This window comes from Neoarius graeffei, chromosome 7 (assembly GCF_027579695.1).
Source record: "Neoarius graeffei isolate fNeoGra1 chromosome 7, fNeoGra1.pri, whole genome shotgun sequence".
In the NCBI taxonomy this organism is placed as follows: Eukaryota; Metazoa; Chordata; class Actinopteri; order Siluriformes; family Ariidae; genus Neoarius; species Neoarius graeffei.
This window is the reverse complement of record NC_083575.1, coordinates 28,248,189-28,267,881: the sequence shown is the minus strand read 5'-3', so window position 1 is coordinate 28,267,881 and position 19,693 is coordinate 28,248,189. Positions and strand designations below refer to the sequence as shown.

Genomic DNA, 19,693 nt, shown 5'->3' with positions numbered 1-19,693 from the left:
CACTTAACATTTTCACGGTTGTTTCTCAGCCTAATTTGTCCACCCTGTAGAAATATCCATATTTCTGGTAACGCCCCTAAGAAATACAGTCAACTGACGTGAACTATATACTTGCCGAACATATACATTAATTGGTTTTATTTCACATGAATGACCTCAAAACGTGCTCCGTTTCCCTTGACCAGGGATCCCAGCAGTAATTGAAAAAAATAGAGGAATGTAAGAAACTATCAGCAGGGGTCAAGGGGGCTGCCTGAAGCTGTTGAGATTTTAACATTTAAAGATGCTATAGAACACATTTTTTACATAGATTTAACATAGAAAAGCAACAGAATTTAACCATAATGTGTATCTATTTGATGCCATATTTTGTAATCAATGACATAAGTGGCAAAAAAAATTATAAAAACTAGACGAAAATGTAGCTTTGAAGAATATACTTGCCTAAATATTCCACTGATTTTGTTATAATATAACAATAGTATCCATAGTTCATCTCATTTGTTTATTTTTTTGTTTCAAGTTAGTCAAAACTAGTCTAATATAAGCCACATTCATTTTTCAAAAATCATGAATATGAGCAGAAATCAATGATTCAGTAATATTAGGTATATACATATGTACAGCAAATACTGGAGATATTTGATTTAAACCTCTCTCTTTTTGAAAGGTTTCACTGCAAAGGAATTTAATGCTCTTTTCTGGGCTGCATTCTGTGATCTTTCCTCCAGTTTTCTCTGCTTTTGTTTCTCTGATCTTTCCTTCTGCTTTTCTGATGTTCCTGCAGTGCTCTGAATTAAGTTCAACACATTAGAATTAAATTAAGTTCAACGCATTAGAAACAAAAGCACGAACGGAGTTAAAACATGTTTTCTAGCAAATGGGCGCAGCCATATTGTTTTCTCGTTCTATCGCGTACAGTCTCGCGGTATTTACATCAATTTAACTTCCGAGTGTTCCCGATCAGCCCGGTAGATGGCGATAATACACATCGATTGTTAACCGCCAATAAATCGACAGAAGAAGGAGTGTTCCCGAATGTCAACGGGAACAAACGAAGCCGACGAAAACATCACTAAACAAGCAAACCAAATCAGAACGTATTCTGCTGGTCATTTTACTTAAACATATTTTTAATGGATATACAAGAGATTTAAAAAAACTTTCGCTAGAAAATAGCGGAATTCCGCTAAATAGCGGACGTCTGGGATCCCTGCTTGACGGAAAGCGAAAGCGCAACATCAGTGCAACTTTCAAGCGCCACGATTATGCATACAAGACAGACAGAAGGGGGCGGGGCTTCCAGGTAGTGACCGCCAGTATAAGATAGCTCAGAACAGCTACGCAACTGTGTCGAATCGTTCCAGAGGTTTTTTTTTCTGCCTTATGTGCTACTGGTTTGTAGGTCTTACTCATCTGGCTGGCCTTTTTTCGTGGCATATTCCATTCAGCTAGTATGATACTGAACGAGTTGAAGAGGAGTTCAATACCATGCTAGCTGAATGGACTAGATCCGATATACCATGAAAAAAAGTCATTATTATTATTACTCCTACTACACATTCGATAGAACAATTACTGATACTTTTTGGGTGTTCAACACATCTGTGTCTTTCAAAATCTTCTGTATTTAATGAAGCAAACCTGGCCGCCATCTTTGTTTACAAATTGCCACAGTCGCTCGCTAGCATGGACGTTTTACATGCAATACGCATCTCATGGCATTTTCAATTCAATTGTGGGCGCCGCCGGCAAACAAAGAAATGCTTCTGTGCATGCGCAGCAGAAAACTCTCTCACTGAATATTCGCGTTATCGCCGACGTGCGACGTCATGTTGTCTTGACAACCATGCAATATCGTAAACCATATTCTCCATTGGGCAGAGTGACGTAATACATGTAGGATATGCTCAACATCGCATGCTATCAAACCAAGTGAATGGAACCTGCTAGAAGGGACTAGAACACATGCTTTTAGTCCATCGAAAAAGTGTCCTGTATGTATAATTAATCATCAATATCCGTTCGCTAGACAATATCGCTATCAGTGAGCAAGCCACCTCACAGACTGCAGTACCTCAAGCTTGAGAACATCGTGCTGCAGTTTCCTCTGGAATTCCAGGAAGCTGCCGATGGTGAGTTTACCCTTCAGGTCGGCCCCGAAGAAGTAGGTAGTGAGAGCCGAGCTGCAGCCAGTTGTCCTCAGCATGTTGCCTGTGGTGGAGCGATCCCTGTGCCTCATCCCCATGCTGGTCTGAGAACGGATTATACTCTGCACCTGTGATACATGCGTACAAAGAAATATTTTGAGCTGGTGTTGTGCTGCGATAGTCACGAAATGCAGGACCTGGTTTGAAATATTAGGAGGCATACGAGACAAAAGCAGCAATGACTCTGCTCTCACTGGTCAAACCAGACATACCTTTAGAGTTCATATTTAACATTGAGAAAACGTTAAAGAGCTTTGAGTGGAGGCACATGGGCTGTCCGATCATGAGACCAGAACGTCAAGGACGTAGTAGCTCATCTGGCCCGCCATCAAACCAACCATGACTAAAGAAACGTCAAACAGAACCGAAATGTGACAATGAGACACAGGACCACCCTCTGCGACAAATTGTTTGCAACAACCAAATCGACGAAGGACTCAATTTTGTTCCTTGACGCAAGATCGACCCAAAACATCAGTCAGAACTGAAATCGGGTGAGAACTGCGAGAGGAGATGCAATTCTTTTTTTTTTTTTTTATATATATTTTTTGGGCTTTTTGCACCTTTATTGGATAGGACAGTGTAGAGACAGGAGATGAGCGGGAGAGAGAGACGGGGAGGGATCGGGAAATGACCTCGGGCCGGAATCGAACCCGGGTCCCCAGATTTATGGTATGGCGCCTTATCCACCTGAGCCACGACGCCCCCAGGAGATACAATTCTAAAAAAAAAGTCCCAAAATTTGTGAAGTTGACCTAATTAGCAGTTCGTTAACAAAAATTTGACAACACAATGACCAAGTGCTGTACAGAAGGACTAATTCTTTCAAACAAAACATCCAGAACTGAAATCCACTGAGAATAGCGGGAAGAGATACGATTTAACTGAAAAAAAAAAAAAAATAAACGAAAACCAGCAAACAAACGGCCAAGTTTTGTTCCTCAAGGGAAGATCTGCCCAAAACAAACATCGATCAGAACTGGAATCGGATGAGAAATGAGAAACAATGCTAGTGAGAAGCCTGGAAAAATTCGTTAATTTGGCCTAATTTGTAACTCGTTAGCAAACAAATGACAAAAACAACAACTAAGTTTCGTGCAGAGTGATGAGTTCTTTCAAAAACAAAGCAATCGGAATGGAAATCCATGGAGAACTGACGGAGAGACGATTATCTGAATCGTGGATGACGGACGGATGGAGGGACGCTACGCCATGGCAACAGCTCATCAGCCTTATGGTCAGATGAGCTAAAGACGTGCGCTTATGAGCACTTCGGGAACAGTGCTGTGGTCCATCCGGCTCTGAGTCATGCTCTATATCTTTTCACATAAAAGCTGCAACAAAAATGAGAATAGTTGCTCATGAGTAAGTAACTGGCTGGCATCAACCATTAAAACCAGTCAGACGGGATTTGAGGATTATCGTACACAGGCTGTGGTTTACAAAGTTATTCTCGTGTTCAGTGATGTGCACATATTTAGAACTGTCCTGTTCACGCTCATCTGGAATCCCCTGGGGTAAAGAAGTGTAATCGGGGATAAACGGATCCCACTTAGCATAATTTACAGCGTAACTGCAGACTGTGCTGCTCACAACAAGGTACAGACAGGTAACAGATAGAACATGAAGTACTCTAAAAGCCACGTCTACAGATTGAATGGGATGATGCGGACCTCGCTATCGCTTGAATTTTTTTCTGCACGAAACTCTTTGCTGAGAGAACAATGAGTGGCTCGTCAGTGGATTTCTTTTGCCCGGTGGAATTTTGATTTATCCCTACCAGCAACTCATCCCACAATCAACCGCAGCAAAGGCATCATCAGGCGCACTCGAGTGCATGCCCTTCTTTAGTTCTTTCAGATTTTTAGCCACAGGATGTTTCAGAATGAGAAACTGGAGACGGGTTTGGCATTTCCCATCCATTTTCACACTCCTGCAGCTTTTCCGAATGTAGTTAAAGATTGCACACACGGACCCATAAAATCATTCGTGACGGCAGGTTGTTTACCATATATGGCAAATTGGGGGAGTTTCTTTTTGTAAATGTTTACAACCCCAATTCCAAAAAAAAGTTGGGATGCTGTGTAAACCATAAATAAATTTAAAAAGAATTTAAAAATGCGATAATTTGCAAATCAGGAAACCCTTTATTTCACTGAAAACAGTACAAAGACAACATATCAAAAATGATGAAACTGAGGAATTTTATTGTATTTTGAAAAATATCTGCTCATTTTGAATTTGATGTCAGTAGCACATTTCAAAAAAGTTGGGACAGGGGCATGTTTTATCACGGTGTTGCATCACCTCTACTTTTAACAACACTCTGTAAACGTTTGAGAACTGAGGAGACCAGTTGCTGTAGCTTTGAAAGAGAAATGTTGTCCCATTCTTGCCTGATATACGATTTCAGCTGCTCAACAGTTCGGGGTCTCCTTTGTCGTATTTTGCGCTTCATAATGCACCAAATGTTTTAAAATAGGAGACAGGTCTGGCCTGCAGGCAGGCCAGTTTAGCACCCGGACTCTTTTACAACAAAGCCATGCAGTTTTAATACGTGCAGAAAGCGGTTTGGCATCAGAGCCTAATCTAGGAATTTGAAAATAGGGGACAGATCCCTCACTAGTTGTAGAAACAGGGGACAGAAAATATTAACATGGGTAAAAATATCCCTCATTTGTTCCAGTTAGTGGGGACAGAAAAATACGTAATACATTGGTAGATATTTTCAAGAGTACATCTATAAACAGAACAGTTTTATTAATCTTTACTTTTAGAATATCATTAACATAATACTAAATTGAACTTTCAACAAGAAAAATTAAACAAATTACTCAAAAAAAACAACAACCTAGCAATCATGTAGAATGTGTAAGATTACCAGGACGACAAAAATGCAGAAAAATAGGCTTTACTTATCCAAACACACCTGTTGGTTCAAAAGTTAAAGTGCATAGAACCTCACAGCACAACATGAAGTTACCTTAAAATATAATATAAATGCCTCAGCTTTCATGTAAGAAAAAAACTATTAATACTAGTACTGTGTGCAGGCAGTCTCTCCTGAAGACTAAATTAAACAATAATTATAAACTAATAAAATAAATGGCTCAGGCTTCATAGAAGAAAAAAAAAAAAACAATTTGAACAGAATCTCACAGTATGATGCTGAAGCTGCCTAAACAATGGAAAATAAAATACCATTTTGGCAAAAATGTTGGCATCCATTAATTTCTTGTATTAAGTAAAAAAAAATAATAAAGTGCACACAGTCCTTCACTGTAAACATAACACACTTTCAGTAACAGAATTTAAGCCTACTTAAACACTGACTCGCATATCATGCAATGTTGCCAGATACTGCTGACATTTTCCAGCCTAAATATGTTCAAAACCTGCTAAAATACACTTAAAACCGCCCAATCTGGCAACACTGCGCACATGCTGCTTCTCTTGAACGTATACACGGAAGTAAGGCGGAAGGTAGTTTGTCGACGTCACCGCAAGACGACGCCAACGATTGGTCAAATTTGCGGGAAAGTTGCGGTGATTGGATATAATTGCAACACCGCCCTGAATTCGCGGGGATTGGTTGAATTTGCGTTGATGTTGCAAATCGTGAAATCCTGGAGGGTCTGAATGTTATGTTTGGATGAGACAGAACGATATGCCATGTGCTTTTGGGTATTTTTAAAACACTTCACACGATTGGTTGAGATACACTGTCTTCCGGTTCAGTGACCAATGATATAATAGTTCACAAAACTGTTTTACCCGCTAAATAAACCATTCGGAATACTTCGGTCCTTTCCGATTTTTTGCGATTGGTGTGTAAACAACGCTATATTTACCGCAGTGCTTGCTAGCAGGTGCTGACAAATTGATATGCACAAGATTCAGTAAAACGCGACTACACGCTCTCTACTTATAAATGCGTGACAAAATGAATAGATACGCGATATCACTCTCGTGCCCAAAAAGTGGATGTGCGACAGACAGATAAAAAATGCGTATTATCGCGTATTACGCGCCCTAGATTAGGCTCTGTGGCATTGTCTTGCTGAAAGAAGGAAGGCCTTCCCTGAAAAAGATTTTGTCTGGATGGCAGCATATTGCTCTGAAACATGTATACATCATTCAGCATTAATGATGCCTTCCCAGATGTCCAAGCTACCCGTGTCATGTGCACTAATGCACCCTCATACCAGCACAGATGCTGGCTTTTGAACTGTGTACTGATAACAAGCCGGATGGTCCCTCTCCTCTTTAGCTTGGAGGACGTGGTGTCTATGATTTCTAAAAAGAATTTCAGATTTTGATTCGTCAGCCTTTGGGACAATTTTCCACTTCGCCTCAGTCCATCGTAAAAGAGCTCGGGCCCAGAGAAGGTGGCGGTGTTTCTGGATATTGTTTATATCTGGTTTTCATTTGGATTTGTGGATGCAGTAATGAACTGCTTTCACAGATGATGGTTTTCTGAAGTGTTCCTGAGCCATTCCTGTTGATGCAGGGAATGGAACCAGCGACCTTTTTGTCCCAAAGCTGCTTCTCCAACCATTAGGCCACGGCTTCCCTCGTCTCTTGCATACAGAGATTTCGCCAAATTCTCTGAATCTTTTGATATTATGTACCATAGATGATGTGACCCCCAAATTCTTTGCAGTTTTACACCGAGGAATGTTATTCTTAAATTGTTGCCCACGCAGTCTTTCACAGAGCAGTGAACCCCTCCCCCTCTTCACTTCTGAGAGACTCCGCCTCTCTGGGATGCTCTTTTTGTACCCAATCATGTTACTGACCTGTTCCCAATTAACCTAATTAGTTTTGGTTTTTTCTTTTTTTAGCATTATACAACTTTTTTCAGTCACCTGTTGCTGATATCAAATTCAAAACGAGCATATATTTTTCAATTAAAGAATAAAATTTTTCAGTTTCAACATTTGATATGTTGTCTTTGGACCATTTTCAATGAAATATAGGGTTTCCATGATTGGCAAATCTTCACATTCAGTTTTTATTTATGTTTTACACAGCGTCCCAACTTTTTTGGAATTGGGGTTGTATATGTAACCGTACACTAGTCAAGCAATTTATGACATGCAGGATTTATCAATGTTCAACATGTACAGCAGGGGTCATCAAACTACGGCCCGCGGGCCAATTCCGGCCCGCCACCCCCCTTTGACCAGCCCCCAGCCCCTCTGCCCCCCACCACTTGAACCGGCCCTATGAGGCAATCCCCAAAAGTGGTCATGGCCTATTTTTTAAATTGCTTTTTGGCAAATAATAACATGTCTGCATCTTGTATTTTGTTGATTTTATCAATTAAAATTGATATTTAGTTATAAAATGAACTATTCATATTTTCCGAATTTTCGTCATATGCTCGCAATCAAGCAGTGACAGGCAGCGCATGCGCAGAGAACTGTCAGTGTTCAGGACAGCAAAATGGCTAGCGGTAAGCGAAAAGCTGACAGAGAGTGCAGAGTTTTTAAAGAACAGTGGACCACCGATTATTTTTTCGTTCAGTGTAAGGACCGTGCAGTTTCTCTTGTATGTAAAGAAAGTGTGTCGGTTTTCAAAGAATACAATCTGCGTCATCACTACGAAACCCGCCACAAAGAGTATGCTAGTTTGCGAGAGCAAACAAGAGAAGACAGGATTCGGAGGATGAAATGCAGACTGGCTGCACAACAGAATGTATTCCTTCACCAAACCCAGATCAACCAGGCTGCTGTCCGAGCTAGCTATAAGGCAGCTCACCTACTAGCTACCCATGGAAAGCCGTTTACTGATGTATGCATGCTTGCTGTGGCCGAGGAGGTGTGTCCCGACAAGAAGGATGCGCTCAACGCGGTGAGTCTCTCCGCACCTACTATGACCAGGCGAACCGAAGATTTGGGGGACAGCGTGTATGACCAGCTGAATGAGAAAGCGTCAGAATTCGAGTTTTTTGCTTTGGCCATGGATGAGAGCAATGACGTGCAGGACACAGCACAACTGCTGTGATCTATTGATCTATTGCTCATATTATAATTTCACTGTTTTTTAAAATGTATTTATTTTATAGGCCTATTTATTTGACCTTTATTAAGTGCTGCACACAATAATTATTATTATTATTATTAATAATATCAACAGGCCGACCTACAATTTATAATTTTCCACTCACCTTTGCCAGTGTCAATCACCTCAACTAGGCAGATGTTTCTTACCTTGACAGCTTTGATGTTATTTTTATTAGAAAATAAATAAATGGAATATCAGTGGTATTTCAAATTAAAACAGTGTGAAGACTCGGTTACTACTTTTGCAAACCACTAGTAAAGATAAGCAAATATGTGTCAGGAATCAAGTGTGGGATATAGTAGTGTGGATATAGTAGTGGGAGATATAGTAGTGGGAGATATAGTAGTGTGGATATAGTAGTGTGGGATATACAGTGGGGCAAAAAAGTATTTAGTCAGCCACCAACTGTGCAATTTCTCCCACTTAAAAAGATGAGAGAGGCCTGTAATTTTCATCATAGGTACACTTCAACTATGAGAGACAGAATGGGGGGAAAGAATCCAGGAAATCACATTGTAGGATTTTTAATGAATTAATTGGTAAATTCCTCGGTAAAATAAGTATTTGGTCACCTACAAACAAGCAAGATTTCTGGCTCTCACAGACCTGTAACAACTTCTTTAAGAGGCTCCTCTGTCCTCCACTCGTTACCTGTATTAATGGCACCTGTTTGAACTCGTTATCAGTATAAAAGACACCTGTCCACAACCTCAAACAGTCACACTCCAAACTCCACTATGGCCAAGACCAAAGAGCTGTCAAAGGACACCAGAAACAAAATTGTAGACCTGCACCAGGCTGGGAAGACTGAATCTGCAATAGGTAAGCAGCTTGGTGTGAAGAAATCAACTGTGGGAGCAATTATTAGAAAATGGAAGACATACAAGAAAGACCACTGATAATCTCCCTCGATCTGGGGCTCCACGCAAGATCTCACCCCGTGGGGTCAAAATGATCACAAGAACGGTGAGCAAAAATCCCAGAACCACACGGGGGGACCTAGTGAATGACCTGCAGAGAGCTGGGACCAAAGTAACAAAGGCTACTATCAGTAACACACTACGCCGCCAGGGACTCAAATCCTGCAGTGCCAGACGTGTCCCCCTGCTTAAGCCAGTACATGTCCAGGCCCGTCTGAAGTTTGCTAGAGAGCATTTGGATGATCCAGAAGAGGATTGGGAGAATGTCATATGGTCAGATGAAACCAAAATAGAACTTTTTGGTAAAACCTCAACTTGTCGTGTTTGGAGGAGAAAGAATGCTGAGTTGCATCCAAAGAACACCATACCTACTGTGAAGCATGGGGGTGGAAACATCATGCTTTGGGGCTGTTTTTCTGCAAAGGGACCAGGACGACTGATCTGTGTAAAGGAAAGAATGAATGGGGCCATGTATCGTAAGATTTTGAGTGAAAACCTCCTTCCATCAACAAGGGCGTTGAAGATGAAATGTGGCTGGGTCTTTCAGCATGACAATGATCCCAAACACACCGCCTGGGCAACGAAGGAGTGGCTTCGTAAGAAGCATTTCAAGCTCCTGGAGTGGCCTAGCCAGTCTCCAGATCTCAACCCCATAGAAAATCTTTGGAGGGAGTTGAAAGTCCGTGTTGCCCAGCGACAGCCCCAAAACATCACTGCTCTAGAGAAGATCTGCATGGAGGAATGGGCCAAAATACCAGCAACAGTGTGTGAAAACCTTGTGAAGACTTACAGAAAACGTTTGACCTCTGTCATTGCCAACAAAGGGTATATAACAAAGTATTGAGATGAACTTTTGTTATTGACCAAATACTTATTTTCCACCATAATTTGCAAATAAATTCTTTAAAAATCAGACAATGTGGTTTTCTGGATTTTTTTTTCCTCATTTTGTCTCTCATAGTTGGGAGGCGAAGTGGCCAAGTGGTTAGAGCGCTTGACCACTAAGCGAACGGTCCCCGGTTCGAGCCTTGGCTCGACGGGGATCTGGGGCTCGCTCCCTGTCCACCCAGCAGTGAATGGGGACCTGGTGGAAACACTGGGGGAAGTAAGGCGGCGAGGAAAGGAACTGGCCACCCTACCTCACTATGCCGATGGCCCAGGACAAGTGCGCTCTCTAACAGGCACTCCCCCAATGTACGAATCGTATATGGGACTCTCTCTTCTTCTTCTTCTCTCATAGTTGAGGTATACCTATGATGAAAATTACAGGCCTCTCTCATCTTTTTAAGTGGGAGAACTTGCACAATTGGTGACTGACTAAATACTTTTTTGCCCCACTGTAGTAGTGGGGATATAGTAGTGTGGGATATAGTAGTGTGGGGATATAGTAGTGGGGGATATAGTATAGTAGTGGGGGGTATAGTAGTGTGGGGATATAGTAGTGTGGGATATAGTAGTGTGGGATATAGTAGTGCGGGGTATAGTAGTGGGGGATATAGTAGTGTGGGATATAGTAGTGGGGGATATAGTAGTGCGGGGTATAGTAGTGGGGGATATAGTAGTGTGGGATATAGTAGTGCGGGGTATAGTAGTGGGGGATATAGTAGTGTGGGATATAGTAGTGTGGGATGTAGTAGTGTGGGATGTAGTAGTGCGGGGTATAGTAGTGTGGGATATAGTAGTGTGGGATATAGTAGTGTGGGGATATAGTAGTGTGGGGATATAGTATAGTAGTGGGGGGTATAGTAGTGTGGGGATATAGTAGTGTGGGATATAGTAGTGTGGGATATAGTAGTGCGGGGTATAGTAGTGTGGGGTATAGTAGTGCGGGGTATAGTAGTGTGGGATATAGTAGTGTGGGATATAGTAGTGGGGATATAGTAGTGGGGATATAGTAGTGTGGGATATAGTAGTGCGGGGTATAGTAGTGTGGGGTATAGTAGTGTGGGGTATAGTAGTGTGGGATGTAGTAGTGCGGGGTATAGTAGTGTGGGATATAGTAGTGTGGGATATAGTAGTGGGGATATAGTAGTGGGGATATAGTAGTGGGGATATAGTAGTGTGGGATATAGTAGTGCGGGGTATAGTAGTGTGGGATGTAGTAGTGCGGGGTATAGTAGTGTGGGATGTAGTAGTGCGGGGTATAGTAGTGTGGGATGTAGTAGTGCGGGGTATAGTAGTGTGGGATATAGTAGTGAGGGGTATAGTAGTGGGGATGGCTGTGCCAGGCTAGTAATCTCTACTACACAATGAGGCCTGCTGGTGGTCATATTTGTCTGGATCATACAATTCTATGTTATATAGCTGACCCGACCCCGGCCCCCCATCACAGTCAGGAACGACAATGTGGCCCCCAGAGGAAAAAGTTTGGTGACCCCTGATGTACAGAGCCAGTTTTCTAATGTGTACTGGCTGTTCTTACGCACAGAATTAAAGCCCACTTTGATAAATCACAGGCCACGATTTAAGAGCATATCAGGTTATATTTGTAATTAATAGTATTCGTGCAGAATGCTTTTCTTTCTTTTTTTAAGGCAGCAGATTATGAGTCTACACAGATGACTGTGTTTAAGATCCCTGGTATAAGAAAGAATGGGATATCTTCAAAGCTCACTAATGCAGTGTTCTTTCTGTGTGTGTGTGTGTGTGTGTGTGTGTGTGTGTGCGTTCCTACCTGCTCAAACTCCTCCAGGTCCACCTCGCCATCTCCGTTTAAATCAAACATCTTGAAGGCGATCTCAAAGTTTCTCTGAGGCGCTGGAAGGGCAAAAACAAACATGCGCAGAGTAACAACTGTTCATCTCCGTCCTAATAATGAACAAATGCATTTGTAATAATGAACTAAAAAAAAGTCAGCATGGATTTGGTAGCATTGTGCAAAATTGAGCAGATTATAGAAAACCCTGCAGCATTCATCTTTTGCTATCCATGTTAGCAGTTTAATATGCACAGTAAAGGAACAGACTGAAAGCAATTTCAGATCATTACTTTCATTGTTATTTGCGATCCCACTCAGCTGCTGGAGTGCAGCACAACAATTCATGCAACACATCGGTCAGTAAAATAACACGCTCGCTGTGGAAGTCATTTCCGACTTCCACCCGTCGGTCATATTCCTCACTACACTTCAAATAAATAGGTGTCCTACTGTCTAAAATCACACTTTCAGTGACCACGTTTTAGAGAGCCTGAGAGCCGTGATTTGAAACAGGAAGTCACAGTAACACTGTTTTGAAGTGCTTGAATGACTTCTAGCCAATAACTCTTGACCAACTCCACACCCATGCTGAACCTAAACAAGATCAACTGTAAGCAATCGAAGGAATAGGAGACTTATCATCAGGAATCGGACACAGCCTCAGCGTTTAAGTCTAGGCTGAAAACATCTCTGTTTAGTCAAGCCTTGTGTTAATGGTGTTTATGAGGTAAAGGAGTAGATCTGGAGGATCCTCAGACATAGTGTGTTTTGGTAAACTGGGATGTATGGATGCTGTCAGTCCCCACTCACTTGCTCAATCAAGTTTGTTGACGGTGTAGTGGCTGCTGCTTTATATCCCAGGGCCGCTCATGCCTGTGTTACCTTCTGGCTCTCCCCTTTTAGTTATGCTGTCATAGTTAGTTTTACCGGAGTCCCTGCTTGTACTCGGCGCAAAACGTATACTGTTCCTACTTATTCAGGTGACACTGGGCATACCTAACAACCTGTGTTTTCTCCCTCTCTCTCTCTCCCCAATCCCTGAGTTACATGTTAATCCTGGGATCGAGATGCTGACCTCTTCTGCTCCTCAGACCTGCCTGATCCATCCTGATGCCCTACGTCTGGTTCATCGCTCCTGTAGAGGACGGCCCCATATGGACAGTTGAAAGTCGCACTTGGAGGACGCTCTGGACTCTTACAGTAATGCTTTTATGGCTGAGGACTACAGTTGACTTGCTAACTTTAGGACTGCAGTTGTCATGAACAGTTTTGCACTCAAGTTTCCACCAATGAAGAGTTTATAACATCAACGAAACTGACTTCATGTTAAAACTGTTAATGTTATAGTCATGTTGTCTGTTGTTGCCCAAATGAGGATGGGTTCCCTTTTGAGTCTGGTTCCTCTCGAGGTTTCTACCTCAAGTCGTCTGAGGGAGTTTTTCCTTGCCACCGTCGCCACAGGCTCGCTCATTGGGGATAGACTAGGGACAAAATTAGCTCATGTTTTAAGTCGTTCAAATTCTGTAAAGCTGCTTTGCGACAATGTTTATTGTTAAAAAGCGCTATACAAATAAACTTGACTTATTATAAACGTTGACTTCAACAAATAATGAACCCTGAAACAAGTAAAGAGCAGTGTCTCTCCCCAGGGATTTCAAACAGCATCCTGGTAAACTGTCATTTTGAAATAGCATTTTGCTTCTTGAAACAGCGTCAAAATCCACACTATAGGTTTCGTAAATGCTGTGAAGCATGTGACGCACCGGAGTCGAACCAAACGTACCAAAGAATCACATTCGCTGCTTAAAGCATATACGCAGAACCATGGCCTCACTTTTTGTTTATAAATGCCTTGAGACCGCAAGAATGGCACAGGAATAGTTTTAAGCATTAACAAGAAATCTAATATAGTCATTTTTGTTACCTCTGGGATCAATTATAAAAAAAAACACAATTTGTCTTCTCATTTTTATGCTGATGATTTGCAGATATATTTGCCCATAAGACCCAGTGAAAATACGGCGCTTACTAAGTTACTGGATTGTATTACTGATGTAAAGCAGTGGCTGGCACGGAACTTTTTGCATTTGAACGACAGCAAAACAGAATGTATTTTATTTGGCACGTCACCCACGTCAAATGTTTTTACAACAAATTTTGGTACTCCGGCCCCCTTTTTTAAACCATTTGTACAAAATCTTGGGGTAACGTTTGACAGTGGGCTTAAATTTGATAAACAGATTAGTTCTATTGTTAGAACGAACTTTTTTCAACTTCGTCTCTTGGCCAAAGCGAAGCCGTTTCTCAGTCAGCAGGATCTCGAGAAGGCAATTCATGCATTTATCAGTTCGAGACTGGACTATTGTAATGCCCTGTCTGTTGGCCTCAGCCAGTCTTCAATTTTACGTCTTCAACTTGTACAGAACGCCGTGGCCCGATTTTTAACAAGCACGTCTAGACGTGAACACATTACTCCTGTGTTGTCGTCACTCCATTGGCTTCCAGTCCGTTTTAGAATTGATTTTAAACTTCTGTTGTTTGTTTTTAATGCCATCAATGGCCTGGCTCCCTCTGACTTGTCTGAGATTTTAACTGTTCGTGATCATGGTAGGGCCCTGCGTTCTTCGGGTCAGCTTCTGTTAGAAGTTCCAAGGTCGAGATATAAACAGTGGGGTGATCGTTCTTTTGCTGTCGCTGCTCCCAGACTGTGGAACAATCTGCCCCCCGACATTCGCACCGCTATTGATCCCGGCCTTTTTAAATCAAAGTTGAAGACCTACTTTTTTAGATTGGCATACAATCCTGACTAGGGGAGTCTTGTTTTTGAGCGGTGCTTCGTTTCGTCTGTTTTATTTCATGTACTTCTGAAAGGCTTTTGGTAATCTGCAGCACGGTGGCACCTTCCACAGTCAAAACCTGTGTTTTTATGTGTTTTGGTCTTCTGTTTTATGGCTTTGATGTAAAGCACTTTGGGTACCTTTTGGTTATTGTAAAGGGCTATATAAATAAAATTTGATTAATTTTTATGATTAAAGTAATTCATATAGGTAACGGTCTGAGTGAATGACCTTGACGTCCGTGACATCACAGCAGGAAGTCTATCGGTCTCATCGCCATTTCCGCTATACTAAAACACAGAGCTGACTGCAACTCCGATCCTCCATTTTGAGCCAATTTATCGCCATGCCACGTAGATGTGTTGCTGGCGGGCGCAGCAACATGACAGAAGGTGGATTTACGTTGCATTCATGGCCCGAGAATGTTCAAACTGCAAAGATTTGGACGCGTTTTGCGAGAAGTTCACGGGCACGTTGGGCGTCTACGAAGTGGTCTCTCCTCTGCTCTGCACATTTTACTGAAGACTCGTACGAGACCTCTGATCTGTTGAGGAGCGTTGGCTATAAGCCCGTATTGAAAGAAGGTGCAGTACCAACAATTAAAGAAAAGAAAACTATAAGAAAAGGAAAGCAAGTTCAGTTGCACCAGATCTCCCGAAGTGTGAGCCGAGGGTTGTTGCTAAAACCTGGGACGCAACGGGACAGGACATATCACTCGGGCAGTGACCTCCCTGCAGCTGTTACTAAAACCGGTGATGTCCTGTCTCGGGTTTTAGTAATTGCCTGAGCCGAGCAGTAATGGCGGAGTATTCTGTATGGAGAAAATGGAGAATGAGTGGACCAGCCATCTGATTTCTCCACTGGATATGCTTGCCTCAGCAGCAATATCTCGCCCTTACATGGAAGAAGCGAATGAACGGAGAACTGAACGAACAACTGAAAGTCAGATTGTTTCAAAACAATCTGACTTCAAGAAGCGAGAACGCAGACGGGAAAGCTCCGACTCTCATTTGGATACAAAACAACAAAAACAGCACGTTGTTTCCCTGCATTTAGATTAATACATGTAACTTGTATTGTGTGTTTAAGTTACCGGTATCAGATTATTTAATTTGCTTCAGAATGTGATCGTCTCAGTTCATCTGATTATTTAATGAGCCTTTTACGTTTTATCAGTGAAAATGCATGCATGTACATGTACGCTGCATAAGTTATAGCACCCATCCTGTTTTAATGAGAGTCAACCCACAATCAGTGAAGTCAAATCAGTCTTAGTTGAGCAAGTCGGTAACGGGATTTCTTACTTTCACCATAAATTTTTATTGATATGACTTTGGTCTACAGCTGTAAAAGGCCTCTGCCTTAAAACCGGTTACCGCAGTGACGTCACGCGCTCAGAGCTGGCTGGCTCAGCGGGGCAGCTCGCATGTCAACTTTGCGGTCGAGTTTAACTCTCAAAAAATTTTTTTTTTAAATTCCCATTTATGCAGCATACAAGAGTCAAGGATGGCGACACTATCCACTCAGAAATGCATTTAAAAATAAAGGCTCTGTGTATCTCCTTTCAGAGCTGCTACTGTCGAGCTACACATGCCCCTACAGTCTGGAGAGCATTTAATTAGCTGAACATAACACTAGTACAGAACAAGTCATCAAAAATACTGTAATATAGTCTGATGATCATGGAGAACCATTTTTGTACAGATCTATAGCGTCTATACCTAACAGGAGAAGGTACAAAAAGCTCCGAAATGTCAATTTTGATTTCAGGGGCACTTTAAGTGAACTGTCTCAATCCAAGTTAACCCAACATTGACTGCCATCTTGTTTATTCCTTTCGAACAGTGATTGTCGGCCAGAAGTGAGCAAGTATGGATTCGCATACTTACTCATTTCTAAGGGAATTCTATAAAGAGAAGCAGATGTTCTTACAACAAGCTTTGTCACGTTCCCTTGGCAACTACTTCAGAATGAGCAAATCCCAGATGGTTAACAGGACAGACCAAAAACACACACTCACTAGAGAGGACGGTGGTGAGGAATATGTAGTCAGAGAAGGAGATGAGGCCGCACTCCCCGAGTGTATAAAAGATGCTGTCCTCGTCTGCAAACTTCTCCCGCTCTTGAGAAATCTTCTGTTGGTCCCGAGAGAGAAAGATGGACAGAGATGGATAGTTAGCTGCACATCTGCATTTGGTTACAACTTATTGCAGTATGAGGATCTCTATGGGCATTACAACAACAGACATACACTAGCATGCTACTATACACACGCACACACTACATGACATCCAACAACCATGCAAGTGCAGCATGCTCCTTCAGGCAGACACGGCAGAGGGAAGACGGAACACAAAGAGAACATGTTATTATCATCGTCATAGTGACACATGGATCAGTGTACGACAGTTGAAGGATGAAACACTACCACAGTACTGCATATCGTGAAACAAACAAAGGACTATACAAAAGTCACACAGACACAGTGAAGTGGTCTGTCATTTTCTCACACAGTGACTGAAGAACAACTTCCACGCACAGACTGCAGTGTATCTCTCACACTCACACACACACACACACACACACACACACACACAGTCTGTGTGTTACCTCCGTCTGCTGGAGATCCCATCAGAGTGTCAAGGAGGGAGAGAGAAGGGTTTAAAACAAAAAACAACCCTCACCATTACTGACTTCATTAGGGATGGCTACATCTCTCTCTCTCTCTCACACACACACACACACACACACACACAACGCTTTCATTCACTATGGGCTTGTGTGATCATTTGCACCTGATTGTAATTTAAATAATTTATCTAGAGCAAACACATTTTACATTTTATATATATATATATATATATATATATATATATATATATATATATACACACACACACACACACACCCATCAGTGGCGTAAGAAGCTCGCCGCGGGCCCTGGTGCGACGTGTGGAATGCGGGCCCCCTAGTGGGCATAGTGACACTTAAGGGAGGATTTAAGACACGCAGGTTAGGTTAACTGGTGACTCTAAATTGAGCGTAGGTGTGAATGTGAGTGTGAATGGTTGTCTGTGTCTATGTGTCAGCCCTGTGATGACCTGGCGACTTGTCCAGGGTGTACCCCGCCTTTCACCCATAGTCAGCTGGGATAGGCTCCAGCTTGCCTGCGACCCTGTAGAAGGATAAAGCGGCTAGAGATAATGAGATGAGATGAGGAAATACGCTCAGTATAATATGGATTTATCATAAAAATACACGCGTGTATTTATTATTTTGAAAACCCACCAGCCGACTGATCTGGCACGTTTTAATTGTGTGACAGTAATGATGTAAATAACAGCGCGGCGGAGTAGTGTCCGAAAGTGTGTTTTCATTTTACCAATGAGCTCACTATATAGTCCTCTATATAGAATTCCCTAGATAGTGAGTAGGGAGTAGTGAATGAATGAGTGATTTCAGACACAGCCTATGAAAGCTCCACCTCCAGTTAGACACCATGGAGTGTCTAAAAATGTCTCGCCAGAATACACAGCGATAAAAAAAAAAAAAAAAAAAAAACTATACACAGAACAACTATTACTGTGTCAGTGTGATGAAAATTATATCTGGTCTTTTTCCATACAGGGAAGGAGTAGATGTTAGTTTGCCACCCTTTCCTGTTCTTCCCTACGCTCCTGCCGCTTCTTGGAGCCGCTTTTGTGTTTGAAGGGCATTGTTTCGCTCGCAACGATAATGGAAATATGCAGACATCAAAGATACTGAGATCAGTCTACCCAGATCAGCCTACCCAGAATTCCTTGTAATCTCAATAGAAACAAAGTTACTTTTGCGAAATAGAATGACAACAAAGACCTATTATCATTTTATGTAGCGTTTATTTGATGGATTTGTAAAAAAAAAAAACGCAACGGGCCCCCCGACGGTCACGGGCCCAGGTGCGGCTGAACCTGCTATAGTTACGCGCCTGACACCCATGCGTTACCAGTTCTCGATATATCAGTGAATTTATGGGCAATGTGTTTCAATATATCCGTATTTCCTACCAATTCCCATTATTATTGAGTGAATTTGCAAGTTATCTACCGAATTTCGACGATTTGGGTGACAAGTTTTACATTTTACGCTTCACGGACGCAAATCAATAAGACATGCTCCCCTCATGAAGTGGAAACACCCCGTCACCTATTCTCGATATATGACGTCATCATTGGATTTCCATTATGATAGAAGTAGGACAGCTGGTTAGGGACATGCCATTTCTATTCGGGGCTCCAGGCTCTCAGCTTGGCTGGCCTGTTGGGCTGCTTAAAAGGATAGTTTGGGATTTTTGACATGAATCTGTATGGCATCCCCATCAATAGTGTCGTGCAAACACACTGACTTACCCCCGACAGCATCCTGTGAGTCCAGTTCTTGTCCAGTTTTGGTCCAGACGAAAGTAGTCCGGCAAGTTTGCTGGGGTCACGAAAGTAAAACGTTTTTCGTCTCAAAACAGTACGTGTTCAAAAGAGTGATATATTTGCATCACAAAACCGTTGCCAAATAAAAAGTCAGACCTCAAAATCGCTTGGCACTATTTTCTCTCCCTTCTTATCACTGCGCGCTGCCGCCAGGTGACAGCCACGGCTGTTTCATTCATTGTTTCAGTGATGGGAATTTCGGCTCTTTTGGCTCTTCTTACTATAAGGAGCCGGCTCTTTCGGCTCCTGAGATTTTATTTTTGATTTAAAGGAGTATGCCACCCCCAGGTGAAATTGAGTCAGTCCCTGCAGTCCCTAGAGTTGGATGAGTGAGCCAAAGCGTTTTGTAGCCGACCCAGCCATTGTCCTGATCTATAAACGCCCCGGTTAGCTTAGCTTAGCGTAGTCGCTGTAATCCGGCGTGTCCAGCTAGCATTGTCGTTGCAAAAGTGAATCAAATAACTCAAGATTTTTTATAATTATTTCTCATGACCTG

The 19,693-nt window shown here is 42.2% G+C and overlaps 1 protein-coding gene across 1 annotated transcript in view; it reads right to left on the bottom strand.

The window, feature by feature from the left end:
- micu1 (mitochondrial calcium uptake 1) overlaps positions 1-19,693 on the bottom strand; it is a 142,533-nt gene that overhangs the window by 19,492 nt on the left and 103,348 nt on the right. The window contains exons 6-8 of the mRNA XM_060925465.1: positions 16,755-16,869; positions 11,874-11,956; positions 2,078-2,278 (exon numbers count right to left, since the gene is read on the bottom strand). Coding sequence (XP_060781448.1) covers positions 2,078-2,278; positions 11,874-11,956; positions 16,755-16,869 — 399 coding nt within the window. The remainder of the gene's footprint in view (positions 1-2,077; positions 2,279-11,873; positions 11,957-16,754; positions 16,870-19,693) is intronic.